The sequence below is a fragment of the Cervus canadensis genome, chromosome 7 (genome assembly GCF_019320065.1).
Source record: "Cervus canadensis isolate Bull #8, Minnesota chromosome 7, ASM1932006v1, whole genome shotgun sequence".
Classification (NCBI taxonomy): domain Eukaryota; kingdom Metazoa; phylum Chordata; class Mammalia; order Artiodactyla; family Cervidae; genus Cervus; species Cervus canadensis.
This window is the reverse complement of record NC_057392.1, coordinates 46442585-46459241: the sequence shown is the minus strand read 5'-3', so window position 1 is coordinate 46459241 and position 16657 is coordinate 46442585. Positions and strand designations below refer to the sequence as shown.

Below are 16657 nucleotides of genomic sequence, written 5' to 3'. Positions count from 1 at the left end.
ATGTCCTAGCTCTTGTAAATGGTGTTGCAATGCACATTGGGGTACATGTGTCTTTTTCAATTTTGGTTTCCTCAAAGTATAGCAGGCTTATTTTTTACTGAGACAAATTACTTTTCTTTTGTGACTCTGCTTTTAATACCCATCTAGAATGAAATATTTTCTGGGAAATAAGAATCATTCTCTACAGATGTATCAGGTCTTTGAGAAGATCTCTAATTAGGAATATAAAGAACAAAATAAAGAAACAGACTTGAAAGAAGCAGAAATCTCTTAGAATAGAGGACCAGACCAGGAAGGTCCTCACCTTTATCTTCTAACCCTTCTCTTAAATTTTAATTTTTCCTATCATGTTCTAATTTTTTCTGAATTTTCTTTTTCAAAAAGCATTCTTGTTTCATGTGTATAATATCATCTCAATTCTCTGAAAGTATTTATTACTGTTTTTTTGTACTGCCCTCTTTGGTTGATTTGTTGTTGTTATTGTTGTTGTTTTAGGTGGTGCTTCCTACATTTATCCTAGAGAAGCGTTCCTTGTTGGAAATGTATGCAGACTTTATGTCTCATCCAGACCTATTTATAGCCATCACTAATGGAACTACAGCTGAGGACAGGATGATTCGTTTTGTTGAGTACTACCTTACCTCATTTCACGAAGGCCGTAAGGGAGCCATTGCTAAGAAACCATACAATCCTATCATTGGAGAAACGTTTCACTGTTCCTGGAGGATGCCCAAAAGCGAGGTAGCATCCAGTGTCATTAACAGCTCTTCTACCCAGGCCATCACAAATCATGCACCTCCATCAGAGGAGGCTTTGAACCAGATGGGTTCAGACTGTTACATGGTCAGATTTGTTGCCGAGCAGGTTTCCCATCATCCTCCAGTCTCAGGATTTTATGCAGAATGTGCAGAGAGGAAGATGTGTGTAAATGCACACGTCTGGACTAAGAGCAAATTCTTAGGCATGTCAATAGGCGTGACAATGGTTGGGGAAGGTAAGTAGAAAAAATTATTATCCAATTTTTCATATCAAACCATAACCTTAAATTGGGGGAAGCTAGATAAATATCAACTGTAAATTTGAACTGTATGTGTACTACTTTTCCCCCTAATTCCTAGTATGTTTCAGAATGTTGGTAGAGGGGAGAGGGTGAATCTATCAAATAAAAATTTTTTGGCAATTTTTTTCCTGATTTTAAATGTAAATTATTTTTATTATAGAAAATTTAGTAAACTTAGAAAAGTGTCAAGGAGAAAATGTATGTCTAATCCCTCCATTCAGAGATAGATAAATTTAGCTAGTATTTTGTATTTTTTCTGTGTGTGTATGTTCATACTTTCAGTTTTATAAAATTAGGATTCTCTCTATGTAGTTGTGTCCTCCTTTTTTGCAGTGAATATTTTCTCAAGTTTTTGATAATGCTTTAAAACATAAAACATGTTTTTCTTATAAATAGCACTCAAGAAATATTTTCTAGGCAAATGTGTGTCTGTGTCTTTTATATATCATAGGAAATATTCATAAAATATTTTAAAATATACTGCCAACCTTTAAATCTACTCCAGCACAAATTATTATAACAATTAAATACAGTGTTTTTTGGCTAAGAATACAAAAAACAGATTAACAACAACAGACAACTCTCCACAGAAATCTTTTCAGAGTTAATGAAAATATAATGGCAGGAAAAAACTCTGCCATTTTAATGTCAGAGGAACACTTGTGTGATATAAGCTGACACTGTAAGCATGGTGTAGTTAAGCCTGGGACCCTAATATTTTGAGACTGTGGTGTTTTAGCCCTGAAGAAAATATTTTATTCCCTTTACAGGCATTCCTCATCTTTAACACCTATTGTGCTATGAGTCAGTTTCCAAGTAATATTTCAAACTAATTAAATTTTTTATAACCTAGTAAGATATTGTATTAGTTTAAAAAAAAAAAGAGTTGGCTCACTCCAGGTATAAGGTATATCACATTAACCTTAGGCTCTTCACAAAGCAGTTTACTTGTTTTAGAGATGAAAAACCTGAAGTCTGGTAGTGATGGAATGTGTCCAGAATCATAGAAATTAAGGCATAGTCAGATTTAGACCCTCATTCTTTGACACACTCTCCCCAAGGGCAGTTACTCTTACCAGTTCATGAGACAGAAAGTATCTCGTAGCTTCTCCCACTCTAAGAAAGGAAATACCTCAAGAAATGAGGAAAAGCATTAATATCTTAACCACATGTTAAATGAGAAGGTGGTATGATATTTTTTTTATTATTATTTAAGTGCTGGTTATATATTCATAGATTTGCCTTTTTAAAATTAAATTACCTTTGGCACCCTCAACAGAAGGTAAATTAAATCAGAGAATGGAACTTCTGACAGTTTATTTTGCTCCTGTTAGTAGCTCTGATTTTCTTTAAAGTAGGAGGAAAATGTGTTTAATTATTAGATAAATGAGATTTTAGAATTCTTTGAATTTCAGTTATCCTAGCTAGTCTTATTTTCCTATTCACTAATTACATATTTCTTGGAGCTTAAATTCCATAATGAATGTTAACTCTTGCTAACTATATTCCTAGAAATAAAAGATCCTGAATCCAGTTTGTAAGGCCAAATGTTTTTAGAAAAGAACATGATATCCTTTCCAACTTAGAATTAATCCAGTTATTGTCAAATACTTGAATAACCAAGTATGTTATAGTATGTCTCTGATAGCTCCCATTATATATAAATATATACAAAACCATGTTTCTTTTCCTATGGCTCAATTTATTATTGCCCTGTGCAAAAACTACTAAGAACAATACAAAAAGTAGTTGCTGTTGCTTTATGTAGACTGCTTTAGAACTCAGTCTATTTGTGTGTCCTAAAATTTTGACTGTATGAAAATATAATTTTTGCCCTTTTTTGTGAACATTAAGAACACAGTACTTCATGAGCATTTATTAAGAGAGAGATACCCTCAGAGTTCAAACTAGCAGTACATATCCAGTTTGGTGTTTATTTTGATGGTGAACTAGGTAATGAGCTTAGGTTAGTAATGTAATTAGCTCAAGTCTCCTCAGTGTCTCTTAATCATCTGTGATAGATTGATTATTCATTAATGTAATTCCCTTTTTTTGCCTGTAGCTCTCTTTATATGTTTTTTAAAGTCATCTTTTAATATACTATCATTTAATATAGAACAAGCCCCATTAGAATATTGTTTGAAAACTGCCATTTCTAACTCTTGTAGCTTTGCCTTAAATATTTCAGAATTTGGCAAGCAAAATTATTATGATGACATTAGTTTATATCATAAAATAACTTTTTTCTATCTTAATATGCATAGAATAGAATGAAGAACTCCCCCCATGTCGTTTGAGATTAAGGTCTGTGTTATGTTAGATATTTAGTTATTCTAAAAGCTACTTTGAAAGTTATTAATACTAGCTAAAGATCAGGTCTTATGATGATACAGTCTAGCATGGACTTAAATTCTGACTTGAAGTTTTATTTTATTTTTAGGAGCATTAGAGGGAATTTTGTTCCTTGAACCCCAAAGGGATGCTAAAGTCATAGTGAAAGTAACCTTGATTAACTGTTACCATGAATTGTTGTCAAATGTAATTGTAAATGAAGCCAATTTCATGCAAAGTGAAAAGAAAATTAAGCAAAATTATGATGTTCTTTTACCAGGCAGAAAAAAATCCTAATACGGATTTTACATAGCTATCTTTTTTTGTTGCTTTTTAAACGTATTATCCACCTTCATGTTTTCACATTCAGGTATCCTCAGTCTGCTGGAGCACGGAGAAGAGTATACGTTTTCTCTGCCTTGTGCATATGCCCGGTCAATTTTAACTGTTCCTTGGGTAGAACTGGGTGGCAAAGTCAATGTCAACTGTGCAAAAACTGGGTACTCTGCCAGCATCACTTTTCATACTAAGCCATTTTATGGTGGCAAACTGCACCGGTAAGAATATTTTAGTGATATCTGGCTCTTAGGCTGTCAGTTTAATCTTGTATTATAACTCATTCATTTTCTTCTTTGTTTTTTGTGAAATGGGGTTGGATTTCTATTCATGTTTTTTTTTTTTTTAATATATTTCATCTTTGAAGGAATTCTGAAAATTATGATCTGATTTTAAAAATAGTAACAGATCTATCTACTCTAATAAACTAGAACTCCTAACAAATGGTATGTTGCTTCTGGTCCAATTTCTGCTTTTAAAGGGATTCAGACTTGGACCGAGACTTCAGTAGAGGTAATATTGCTACAAATTAGGAAGAAAATATATCTACTAATCTATAAAGAATAATTCAAGAAGCACAATGATGGAAGTCAATATCTTCAAGCACCAATACTGAATAATGGCTTTGTTCTGATTCCATTTAGGAATGGGCCAGTTATTATACTCCTTTAATGGCTTGTTGGTCTCTTTAGCACTCGTCCAGATCATCCAACTTCATGAAGACAAGTTTTCTAACAGGATCCTCAAAAGAATATTCTTTGTTTTAGCTTTTGATGTCTATTCTGATTATTCTGAAGTACAGATAGTTTTCTTTTTCTACAGTTTGTATTGAACAATAATATATAAAAGTATGTAAGATGATTTTGGGCCATTTCAAATAGAACATTAGTGAATGCATGAATTTATGTTTGATAGATATCTAGGAGTGGAATTGTTGGATTGTAAGGAATGAAAATTTGACTTTATTATTGCAAAAAATTTTCTTACATGGATATACCAGAATGCACTAGCTTCGGTCATGTGTAAATTTTCAGTGTGTATTAGCTGTTTTACTTCTTCACCAGACAGCTGGGACTGAACAGTCTTAGAAGTGGAAAGATTTATTGATTCCCAGGCATTGAATGGGCCTTAAAAAATACAAATTTCAAAATACTGAAGCACAGAATTAAAAAGAAAAAAAAAAAATCACTCAAACAGAACCACTGGAGATTATCAGAATAGTTGTCCTTTATCCTCAGAGAAGGTATTATTGTGGTTCACATTTTGTGGATGATTTCCTGCCTTTCCTGTATGTTTACTGGTGAGCTTTCCCCTTCATAACTTCCCTGGTGGCTCAGCTAGTAAAGAATCCACCTGCAATGTGGGAGACCTGGGTTCGATCCCTGGGTTGGGAAGATCCCATGGAGAAGGGGACGGCTACCCACTCCAGTATTCTGGCCTGGAGAAGCCCGTGGTCTGTATAGTCCATGGGGTCGCAAAGAGTTGGACACGACTGAGTGACTTTCACTTTCACTTTCCCATTCATAATTTTTTTTGTTTGTTTCTAGTTGTAGCCTTTTCTTTTCTGCCTAGAGAAGTTCCTTCAGCAATTATTGTAAAGCTGATTTGGTGGTGCTGAATACTCTTAGCCTTTGCTTTTCTGTAAAGCTCTGAACAAGAGCCTTGCTAGGTAGAGTTTTCTTGGCTGTAGGTTTTTCCTTCTCATCACTTTAATGTATTGTGCCTGCAGAGGTACAATATATCCTGGCTTGCAGAGCTTCTACTGGAAAAAATTTGCTGATAAACATATTGAGATTCCCTTGAATGTTATTTGTTGCTTTTCTCTTGTTGCTTTTCATATTTTCTCTTTGTCTTTAATTTTTGTCAGTTTGATTAATATGTATCTCAGTGTGTTCCTCCTTGGGTTTATCCTGTATGGGACTCTCTCTGCTTCCTGGACTTGGGTGGCTATTTCCTTTCCCACATTAGGGAAGTATTCAACTGTAATCTCTTCAAGTATTTTCTCAGGCCTTTTCTCTCTCTTCTCCTTCTGTGTTGTGCTGTGTTTAGTCCCTGTTGTGTCCGACTCTTTGTGACCCCACCAGGCTCCTCTGTCCCCAGGGATTCTCCAGGCAAGAATACTGGAGTGGATTGCCATGCCCTCCTCCAGGGAATCTTCCCAACCCAGGGATCGAACCCAGGTCTCCTGTATTGCAGGCAGATTCTTTACTGTCTGAACCACCAGGGAAGCCCTGTTCTCTTCTGGGACCCTTCTCCTTCTGGGACCTCTATTATGTGAATGTTGGTGCATGTAATGTTGTCCAGAGGTCTCTTAAACTGCCTTCATTTCTTTTCATTATTTTATCTTTATTCTGTTCTGCAGCAGTGATTTCCACTACTCTGTCTTCCAGCTCACTTATCTGTGCTTCTGCCTCATTTGTTCTGCTATTGAGTCCTTCTAGTGTATTTTTCATTTCAGTTACTGTGGTGTTCAACTCTGTTAGTCCTTTATATCTTCCAGTTCTTTGTTAAACATTTCTTCTGTCTTCTTAGTCTGTGCCTCTCTTCTTTTTCTGAGGTCTTGGGTCATCTTTACTGTCCTTACTTTGAATTCTTTTTTCAGTAGATTGCCTGTCTCCACTTCACTTAGGTATTCTTCTGGGGTTTTTTTGTTTGTGTTTCTTTGGATACTTGGAGACTTTCTGATATGATAGTGATTCTGACAAGGGTGAGGTAATATCTTACTGTTTTTTGATTTGCATTTCTCTAATGGTTAGCAGTATTGAGCATCTTTTCATGTTCATATTAGCCATCTATATGCCATCTTTGGAAAACTGTCTATTTAGGTGTTTTGCCCATTTTTTGGTTGGGTTGTTTGGCTTTTTTTGATACTGAGTTGTATGAGGTGTTTGTGTATTTTGGATGTTAACCCCCCCTCCTTTTTTATTGGAGGCTAATTGCTATACAGTGTTGTGGTGTCAACCCCTTATTGATCAAATCACTTTCAGATATTTTCTCACATTCCATAGTTTTTCTTTTCATTTTGTTGATGGTTTCATTTGTTGTGCAAAAGCTTTTAAATTTAATTAGTTCCCATTCATTTATTTTTGCTTCTGTTTCTTGTACTAATCCAAGAAAATATTGCTACAAGTTATGTTAAAAAGTGTTTCTCCTATGTTCTTCTCTAGAAGTTTTATGGCTTTAGGTCTTTAAGTCATTTTGAGTTTATTTTTGTATATAATGTGAGAGAAATATAGTAAGTGTGAGTTTCTTTCTTCTTAAAGATACAGTTTTGCCCACCCTGTCAGATTATATAGCTTTTCCCAATGATGTTTTGATCTGCTACTGGTTAACTTCTATATGAGTCCTCGGACTTGATATTTTTGGAGCTTTGTACAATTGATACTCCCTTTTTCCTCTAGGATAACCTTTCAGAAGTTTAAAAACAGCTGTTGTGCACTCTTTTCATGTTTAATAAATTGAGAGTTACACCTACACATTGACTGTATGCATAGAATTCCTCCAGGGAGAGATATTTAATATTATAAGGTTTTTAATAGATAGTTATTGAAAACTTTCTTTTATTCATATTATTCGAACTGTTGTTCTTCAGTGAATTCTCACGTTTTACAAGTGTTGCTCAATGAATAAAGAATTTCCCACATTCATTTAATTGAACTTGTATCTGCTCTATGAATTCTCTGGTACTCAAGAGTCTCCTGTTAAAGACTTCTTCCCATTCGTTATGTATGCAGGATCACTCCCCAATATGGGTTGTCTTCTGTACATTGAGGCCAGAGCTCCAGCTAAAGGGTCTCCTACACTGATTTCAAAAATAGCATTTCCTCCTAAGAGTTCTTTGATGTCAGTTAAGGTAGAGCTTTGGCTAAACTCTACATTTACTGGCCATTTACTACAATTACTACATTTGTAGGGTCCTTCTCCAGTGTAAATTATCTTGTATTACCTGAGTCAAGTAGTGATGAAAGACTTTCCCACACAGATCGCATTCATACAGGGTTTTGGTATGGACTCTTTTGTGTGGTTTAAGGAGTGAATGATTATAGAGAGTTGCTTCATAGCATTTGTATTCATATAATTTTCCTCTTTTTCGTTTTCTCTTGTGCCATTTAACATATGAATGACTAATAAAGGTTTTTCTCCAGGGTGAGTTCTCCCATGTCTATAATGAGTAGATAATGACTGTGGACTTCTTTTGAAATAATTATTTATCATAAGGCTTCTCTGCTCTGTGAACTCTAACACTCAGCAATACCCACGCTTCCTGATGAAGCCCATAATCATGTCCTTTGACTTCCTGTATCTGCATTTTTAAAAACTCAGCTGTTGTCTGTCTCACTCAGTATTCCCTGCTAGGAGCAGGCAGTAAACACGCAAAGCAGAGATGTGCTGACAAACCTGACGCCCACCAATGGCTGAATCTCCAAGGGCAGCTCCAGAGAGCAAATCTACGGGATTGACATTCAGGTTGGCAAGTGGGAGGAAAGGTGGCCAATTTTATAGTTCCTTTTTTCTCTATATGTAGTTTTCATAGACCTTCTACACAAAAAATAGTTTCATTTATTTAACTACTTTGTAGCCACAATTTTGTTGATACAAAATCTATTTTAAAAGTTAGAGGGGAAAAAAAAAAAAAAAAAAAAAGTTAGAGGGACTTTAAAAGATAGGGCACATTCAAGCTTCCTTTTATGATTTAAAATTCCTATCATATTATCTTTAGTGATATTTTTGTTGACAAATTCAATATTTGTTCTGAAGGCAGTGGGAGCCAATGAAACTTTCAAACATTTAATGATACATTTTGTTTATTTTACTTATTTTTATCTTTTCTTTTGTAATCACTTCAAACCCACAAAAGACTTATAAAAATTCTCATGTCCCCTTTGCCTACATTTCCAGTTGGTAACATTTTGTTACAACAGCCTTGTCAAAATCTCTGTATATTTATACACACATACTTTATTGTCATTGTTGTTTTATTATTATTATTATTCCTGAAACATTTGAGAGTGAAAAACATCATGACACTTTACCCCATGTATTTTAGCCAGAGTTTCCCAAGAACAGGAAAATGCTCTTACATAATCACTGTGCCATGATATTCTCCAGGCAAGAATACTGGACTGGGTAGCCATTCCCTTCTCCAGGGGATCTTCACAACCCAGGGATTGAACCTGGGTGTCCTGCATCGCAGGCAGATTCTTTACTGTCTAACCACCAGGGAAACCAACATAACTATGAATGTTGTCAAATTCAGGAAATGTAAATTGATACAATACCATTATCTAATGTATAATCTGTATTAAATTTTTTTTAATTGGCCTGATAATTAGCGATGTATTCTCTCCTGACCCAGGATCATGCATTACATTTTCTTGTTACATCCCTTTAGTCTCACTTAATTGGCAATATTTCTTCAGCCTTTCTTTGTCACTTATGACATTGACATTTTTGAACAATACAGGCCGGTTTTATAAAATGCCTTTCTTTAATTTGGGTTTGTTTTTTATTTTAGGTTCAGGTTATACATTTTTTGTTAAGAATCCAATATGAGCAATGTTGTATCTGGAAGTGATATGCTTCCCATCAATAAAGATCAATTTGGTGGCAGATAAAGATTAGATTAGGGGTGTGTGAGGGGACATTAGAAGTTGGGAGACCAGTTAGGCATTCAGAATGGACAGACTTCAAGGAGTAACTGACTGGTACAGGGGAAGCCAGTATATCTAAGATAACTTTGGATGATGGCCTAGTTATCTATCGCTTGTAATAAACCTCTCTAAAATTTAGTGCTTAAACAGCGATTTATTATTATCTTTACAGTTCTGCGGGTTGGCTGTGCTCAGTTAGGTGATTCTCACATGGCATCTTTCATGTGGTTGTAGTTGGGTCTTGATTGTGGCTTCAGTTACCTACAGGCTTGAACCAGCTGAGTATCGAAAGCAGCTCAGTCACATGGGAAGCAGGAGAGCTGGCTGTTGACCAGGGCCTCAGCTGGGGCTGTAATTCAGGGGGACTGCATGTGGCCTTTCCACATTACTAGAGCTTCTCTTATCTTGACATCTGGGTTCCTAAGAGGGACGGAGTATCCAAAACCAAGAATTTCAAAAGCCTTACTGGCTTTTGATACCTGGTGTTCATACTTTGACTTTTTAAAGATTTCTAATAATTTTAGGTAAATATCCTTGGTTTGTTAATGATCAGTCATTTATTTGCCATCTTATTTCTTTTAATTTTTTACTTAAGTTGGCTTCTCTTCTCCTTTCATACCTTTTAATGGGTCCACAAGGCCATAAGCATTGGGTCTTTTTGTTACCTAGAAGTATACTTTTGGTTGACTCTAGAGTTTCCTCATTTTTTTCCACTGTGATTTCCCTTAAAACCAATGATTTCACTTAATTTCTCATTTAAAAGATTAATATTAAAAACAGGTTTCTCTATTTTGATATCTTTTCTTCTTTGATTTTACAGAATATTTTAACTTAGGCTCTCTTTTGTATTAGCCATGCTTCCCTCCTCAGACATAGCCTAGTTTTTTACTGCTCTCTGCAATCAAGCAGACACATTATCTGCTATCTGCATTTGGTATAAATATATTGTCTTCCACTTGCCTTTCCTTACTTCCTCATTTTCCACAGCTATCTCTGATGAAGCCAAGCAGGCCTAGTTAACTGTTCCTCATGCCCTTGTCCATATCCTGATCCTATTTTCCATTTTTAAATATATGTAGTGGTATAATGTCATTAAGATTGTGTCAGCTAACTGCTCAGTGGCACACTGAAGATATAGAAAAGATAAAAAACTCTTGCCTTCAAGAAGCTTTTGTTTTTCAGTTGCTAAGTTGTGTCTGGCTCTTTGTGGCCCCATGAACTGTAGCACACCAGGCTTTCCTGTCCTTCTCTGTCTCCCAGGGTTTCCTCAAACTTGTCCATTGAGTTGGTGATGCCATCTAACTATCTCATCCTCTGTACCCTTCTCCTCTTGCCCTCAGTCTTTCCCAGCACCAGGGTCTTTTCCAACAAGTTGGCTTTTCACATCAGGTGGCCAAAGTATTGGAACTTCAGCTTCAGCATCAGTCCTTCCAGTGAATACTCAGGGTTGGTTTCTGTTAGGATTGACTTCTTTGATCTCCTTGCTGTCCAGGGGATTCTAAAGAGTCTTCTCCAGCCTCACAGTTTGAAAGCATCAATTCTTCAGTACTCAGTCTTCTTTATGGTCCAACTCTCATGTCCGTACATGACTACAGAAAAACCATAGCTTTGACTACACTTCCACAGTCCATATATGGACCTTTGTCATCAAAGTGAGGTCTCTGCTTTTTAATACACTGTCTAGGTTATCATAGCTTTTCTTCCAAGGAGTGAGCATCTTTTAATTTCATGGCTGCAGTCACAGTCCACAGTGATTTTGGAGCCCAAGAAAATAAAATCTGTCACTGTTTCCACTTTTCCCCATCTGTTTGCCATGAAGTTTTGGGACCATATGCCATGATCTTAGCTATTTAAATGTTGAGTTTTAAGCCAATTTTTTCATTTCATTCTTTCACCCTCATCAAGAGGCTCTTTAGTTCCTCTTTGCTTTCTACCATTAGAGTGGTATCACCTGCATATCTAAGGTTGTTGATATTTCTCCCAGCCACCTTGATTCCAGCTTGTGAGTCATCCAGCCTGGGATTTCACATGATGTACTCTGCATATAAGTTACATAAGCAAGGTGACAGTATACGACCTTGACATTCTCCTTTCTCAATTTGGAACCAGTCTATTGTTCCATGTCCAGTTCTAACTGTTGCTTCTTGTCCTGCATACAAGTTTCTCAGGAGACAGGTAAGGTGGTCTGGTATTTGAATCTCTTTCAGAATTTTCCACAGTTTGTTGTGATCCATGCTGTCAGAGGCTTTAGTGTAGTCAAATGAAGCAGATGGTTTTTTTTTAATTCCCTTGCTTTTTCTATGATCTAAAGGATGTTGGCAATTTAATTTCTGGTCCTGCTGCCTTTTCTAAATCCAACTTGTACATCTGCAAGTTCTCTGTTTACATATTGTTGAAGCCTACCTTGAGGAATTTTGAGCATTATCTTGCTGGCATGTGAAATGAGCGCAATTGTATTGTAGTTTGAACATTCTTTGGCATTGCCCTTCTTTGGGATTGGAATGAAAACTGACTGTTTCCAGTCCTGTGGCCCGCAAATTTGGAAAACTCACAGTGGCACTCAATATGTCAAGAAGCTTAGACATTCTGGTATTAGAATTCAGGACCCTATCTTTGGAAAGCATTTGTAAGGCTTTTAGGAAAAACTTATGTATAACAGACAGTTAAAAATAAAGTCTGTTATTATAATAAGTATGGTGATGGGAAAGGATGAGTATTCTCATGTAGTAGCATTGAATAACATGATAGGACAACGTGTCCTGTAGTTGTTCTGCATAAAATATAATTATCTTTCATGTGGTGTTTCTTATATACGTATCAATAAAACCCAAAGCTGAAGTTTTGACTTTCAGTCTTTAAATAAAAGTTTCCTGTATGAAGCCAAGTTAATATATCCAGTGATTTTCTAGTATTCTATGGGCTTCCCAGTTGGCGCTAGTGGTAAAGAACCCACCTGCCAATGTAGGAGACATAAGAGACAGGTTCAATCCCTGGGTTGGGAAGATTTCCCTGGAGGAGGGCATGGCAACCCACTTCAGTATTCTTGCTTGGAGAATCCCCTGGACAGAGGAGCCTGGCAGGCTGACGTCCATAGAGCTGCACAGAGTAGGGCACAACTGAAGCGACTTAGCATGCATGCATGCATGACCTATCTCTATCATGTACAGTTCTTGTTTCCTGCCCCATTTCTTGTCATGATGATCTTGCAGTAACTGCAGTAAGCAGCAAAGACTCCGTGTAACCCAGCACGCTTAAATAGGGACCTAGGGCTTGTTATGTTTTAAGTGGAAAGGCTTGTGACAGAGATAATGATAACTTGAGGGATTGTGGCAATAAAAGAAAGATCAAGTGAGAAATGGATTATTACCCCTCAGTTTGCAGAATATAGTTTTGGGTGTGTCTGATTGTAAGATGGAAGAGGTAAGTGTTTAGTGCCATCTCTTTATATCCTGTTTGGTTAGATATACATTTTCAAGGAAGGAAACAATGTTGGCTGGTAGGATCAGAGAAGAAACATGGATGTCACAAAAATCAGGGAAAACCCCTTAGCAGCATAGTTATTTAAGTTCATATGCTTTGAATTATAACCCAGAGTTCCCACTAATGCTGTAATCTAGCAGAGTTGGTGTTCTTTGTGTCTAATTAGCTATAATTATGCCTAAGTTTTTATTTTTTTCTAACTTTTGATTTTTGATGTTTGGTCTGCTTTTAGATTCCAAACCCCTAGTACACCTTCATCTCTAAGATCTGGTTCATTTGCTTATTGGCTCCTGTGCTGTTGTTGATGTTGTTGTCGTTTAGTCACGGAGTTGTGTCTGACCCTTTTGCCCCCCGCCTTGAACCCCGTGGATCCTGGCAGGCTCCTCTCCACGAGATTTCCTAGGTGACAGTGCTGGAATGGGTTGCCATTTCCTTCTCCAGGGGATCTTCCTGACCCAGAGATCGACTCAGTGTCTTCTGTACTGCAAGCAGGTACTTGATCACTGAGCCATCAGGAAGCCCATTGGCTCCTGTACCTCTGCCTCAAGTTTTGAATTTGTAGGCCATTCACTTCTCCTGATTAAAAGCTATGGATTCCCTAAATTCAACCATATCCTTCTGGTTCCCAGGCCCTTGACTTATATCTGACAAATGCTACTTTGGGTTCCTGAGCTATCACCTGAACATGGCCTTGGGTCCTTTAGATTCCCTTTTGAATCCAGATAAACCATAATCCCTGGTACACTGACCAGACCCTAGTATTTGCCCACTATTCTTTGCGTTCTCAATCTTTGTCTCAATCTCAATCTCAATCTTTGTCTAATTGTACCCTGTTGTTTGTGTCCAACAGTGAACATAGAGTACTTCATTAAAAAAATTAGACCTGTTTTCTATCCCAACCTTCATTTGAGCTGCATCCTATCTTTCTGTTGATAAACCAGCCAGATAACCCTTCATTAAACTTTCAACAGTAGTGCTTGAGCACTCTTAGAGTTTTGTGTTGCTGGCAATAATTTTTGTATGCCAGTGTTCTTTTTAAGAGAATTATAAAAATTTTAATATATCTTATTTTTTCTATCTCTTATTATCTGATTTCTGTATTTAACTTAAAATTAAGCTTATGTGATTTTATATAGAATTTATATATCCAGAATTCAAATTTTCTGAACTTTTTTTAATTTAAAAATTAGTTATTCATTTATTTATTTTTGGATGCGCTGGGTCTTCATTGCTTTGTGTGTGTTTTTTCCTAGTTGCAACAAGTTGGGACTACTCTTCGTTGTGGTGCATAGTCTCCTCATTTCAGCAGCTTCTGTTGTTGCAGAGCACAGGCTCTAGGGCCCATAGGTTTTAGGAGTTGTGGTGCACAAGCTTAGTCGCTCTGTGGCATGTGGAATCTTCCTGGACCAGAGGTTGAAGCTATGTCTCCTGCATCAGCAGACGGATTTTTATCCACTGCACTACCAGGGAAATCTAGGGACTTTAATTTTTTAAATAAATAGGACTAGTTTTTTTTTTTTTAAATGTTGAATAAGCTATAGTGTTGTAACGTTTTTACCCTGCCCCTAGTGTTTTAACATTTTTGACTGTAATAAAAAAAGAATGTCATTATTTTTCATATTCCTGCTTAGTTTTAATGTTATAATAGTTGTTTGTAGCAGAAATTAAAATATCGTACTTTGTGATCATTTATGGTAAGTCTCTAGTTTGATTCCCAGTATTCTTTCTAAAATTAAATTAATATATTTGAAAAAATTATCTCGGAAACTATCATGGATTTACAGAGACTCTCACTTTGGCACCAACAGACTGAAGTGAATTGTGTAACTGTTTTAAAGAGAATTCACAAAGTACATTCTTGGGGTTTTAAAATCCCTAAGAAACAAGCACAGTATTACTTATTAAAGCTTTTTTTTTTTCCCTGCCTGTTTCTAGGGTTACAGGTGAAGTAAAGCACAACATCACCAACACTGTTGTATGCAGAGTACAAGGGGAATGGAATAGCATTCTTGAGTTTGCTTACAGCAGTGGAGAGACAAAATACGTGGATTTGACTAAGTTGGCAGTGACGAAGAAAAGAGTAAGACCTTTGGAGAAGCAGGATCCATTTGAATCCAGGTGTGTCATCCTTGCATCCATCAGGAAAGAGTCAGAAAGCCTAGATCTTAATTTAAACCTTTTCACTAATTTCTAACCCTTGGCAAGTCACTTCACCACTTTAGATAAGCTTCCTCATCTGTAAATTGAAAGTGTTGGCCTGATCTCATGTTTGTAAACACTGTAAACACTGTACCAGCTATGACATTATGTATACATAGTCACATTTTAGTAAAAATAAAACATTTGTAAACTAGACAAAAATATTAACTTTTAGTGGTTAAAGCATCACTGTCTTTGTCATACAAGCTCTTACAAGTTATTAATAAAAAGATGGGTACCCTAGTAGGAAAATGGGCAAAGACATAAAGAGGTAGTTCACAAAAATAGAAGAAAACAATACCCACTAAGAAAATGAAAAATTGTTCATTATAATTAGAATTCAAAGAAATACAAAAATTTTTTTAAATGGTATCTCTTTTGGGGAAAAGTGAATAGACATTTTCATATTGTTGGTTAGAGAGGTAAACTGATACAATCTTCCTAGAAGGTATTTTGGAAATATATGTCATAGACCTTTAAATGAAATGGGGGACTTCCCTGGTGGTTCAGTGACTCCATGCTCCAAATGCAGGGGCCTCGGTTCAGTCCCCAGTCAGGGAACTAGATCCCACATGCCACAACTGAGAGTTCACATGCCACAACTAAGATCAAAGATCCAATGTGCTGCAACAAAGACCCGTCACACCAACTAAATAAATAAATAAAAATACATATTAAGAAAAAAAGAAAAAGATAAATGAAATGGGGCTTCCCTGATTGCTCAGTGGCAAAAAATCTTCCTGCCAGTGCAGGAGATAATAGGTTCAATCCCTGGTCTGTGAAGATCTCACATTCTGCAGAGCAACTGAGTCCATGGGCCAGAACTATTGAGTCTGCACTGGAGAGCCCAGGAGCCACAAATACCGAAGCCCGCGTGCTCTAGAGCCCATACTCCACAACAAGAGAAGCCACGGCAATGAGAATCCTGGGCACCACAACTAGAGAGTAGCTCTCGCTTGCCGCACCTAGAGAAAAGCCCATGCAGCGATTATATAATTTTTTTTTAAAGTAAATGAAGTGGCTCTATATGTGTTAATAAGGTAGTCTCCAGAATGTATTGGCAGTAGTTGCTTCCAAAGAGGAATACTGGGGTCTAGGCTTTCCAGGTGGTGCAACGGTGAAGAATCTGCCTGCCAATGAAGGAGATGCAGGAGATGTAGGAGCTCCTTGGGAGACCCAAGGAGATCCTTGGGTCAGGAAGATTCTCTGGAGGAGGAAATGGCAACCCAATCCAGTATTCTTGCCTGGAAAATTCCGTGGACAAAGGAGTCAGGTAGGCTGCAGTCCCTGGGGTCACAAAGAGTCAGACACAACTGAACCACTTATTCATCTCTCTGATAAGAAACAGACTTACTCTTCACAGAATGCCCTTTTGTACTGTTTAAATTTTATATCACATGTAAGTATTACTGTATCAAATATAAGGAAGCATTAACCATCTTAAGGTCACATAAATGGAACCAAACCATTTATAAGCAGATGTGTAAAGAGATTTAGTACCTATTAAGCAAAAACTCAGGTTGGGTCAAAAAATAAAACAGTAGTGACTGAAAAAAAAATTCTTATTTATGATTATTTAGAATTTATTTAGGAGCATGCA

At 36.6% G+C, this 16657-nt stretch overlaps 1 protein-coding gene across 1 annotated transcript in view; it reads left to right on the top strand.

Annotated features, from left to right (window-relative positions):
- The window catches only part of OSBPL11 (oxysterol binding protein like 11), a 90005-nt gene that overhangs the window by 59544 nt on the left and 13804 nt on the right, over window positions 1–16657 (top strand). Inside the window, exons 9-11 of the mRNA XM_043473211.1 lie at window positions 496–994; window positions 3762–3948; window positions 14794–14976. Coding sequence (XP_043329146.1) covers window positions 496–994; window positions 3762–3948; window positions 14794–14976 — 869 coding nt within the window. The remainder of the gene's footprint in view (window positions 1–495; window positions 995–3761; window positions 3949–14793; window positions 14977–16657) is intronic.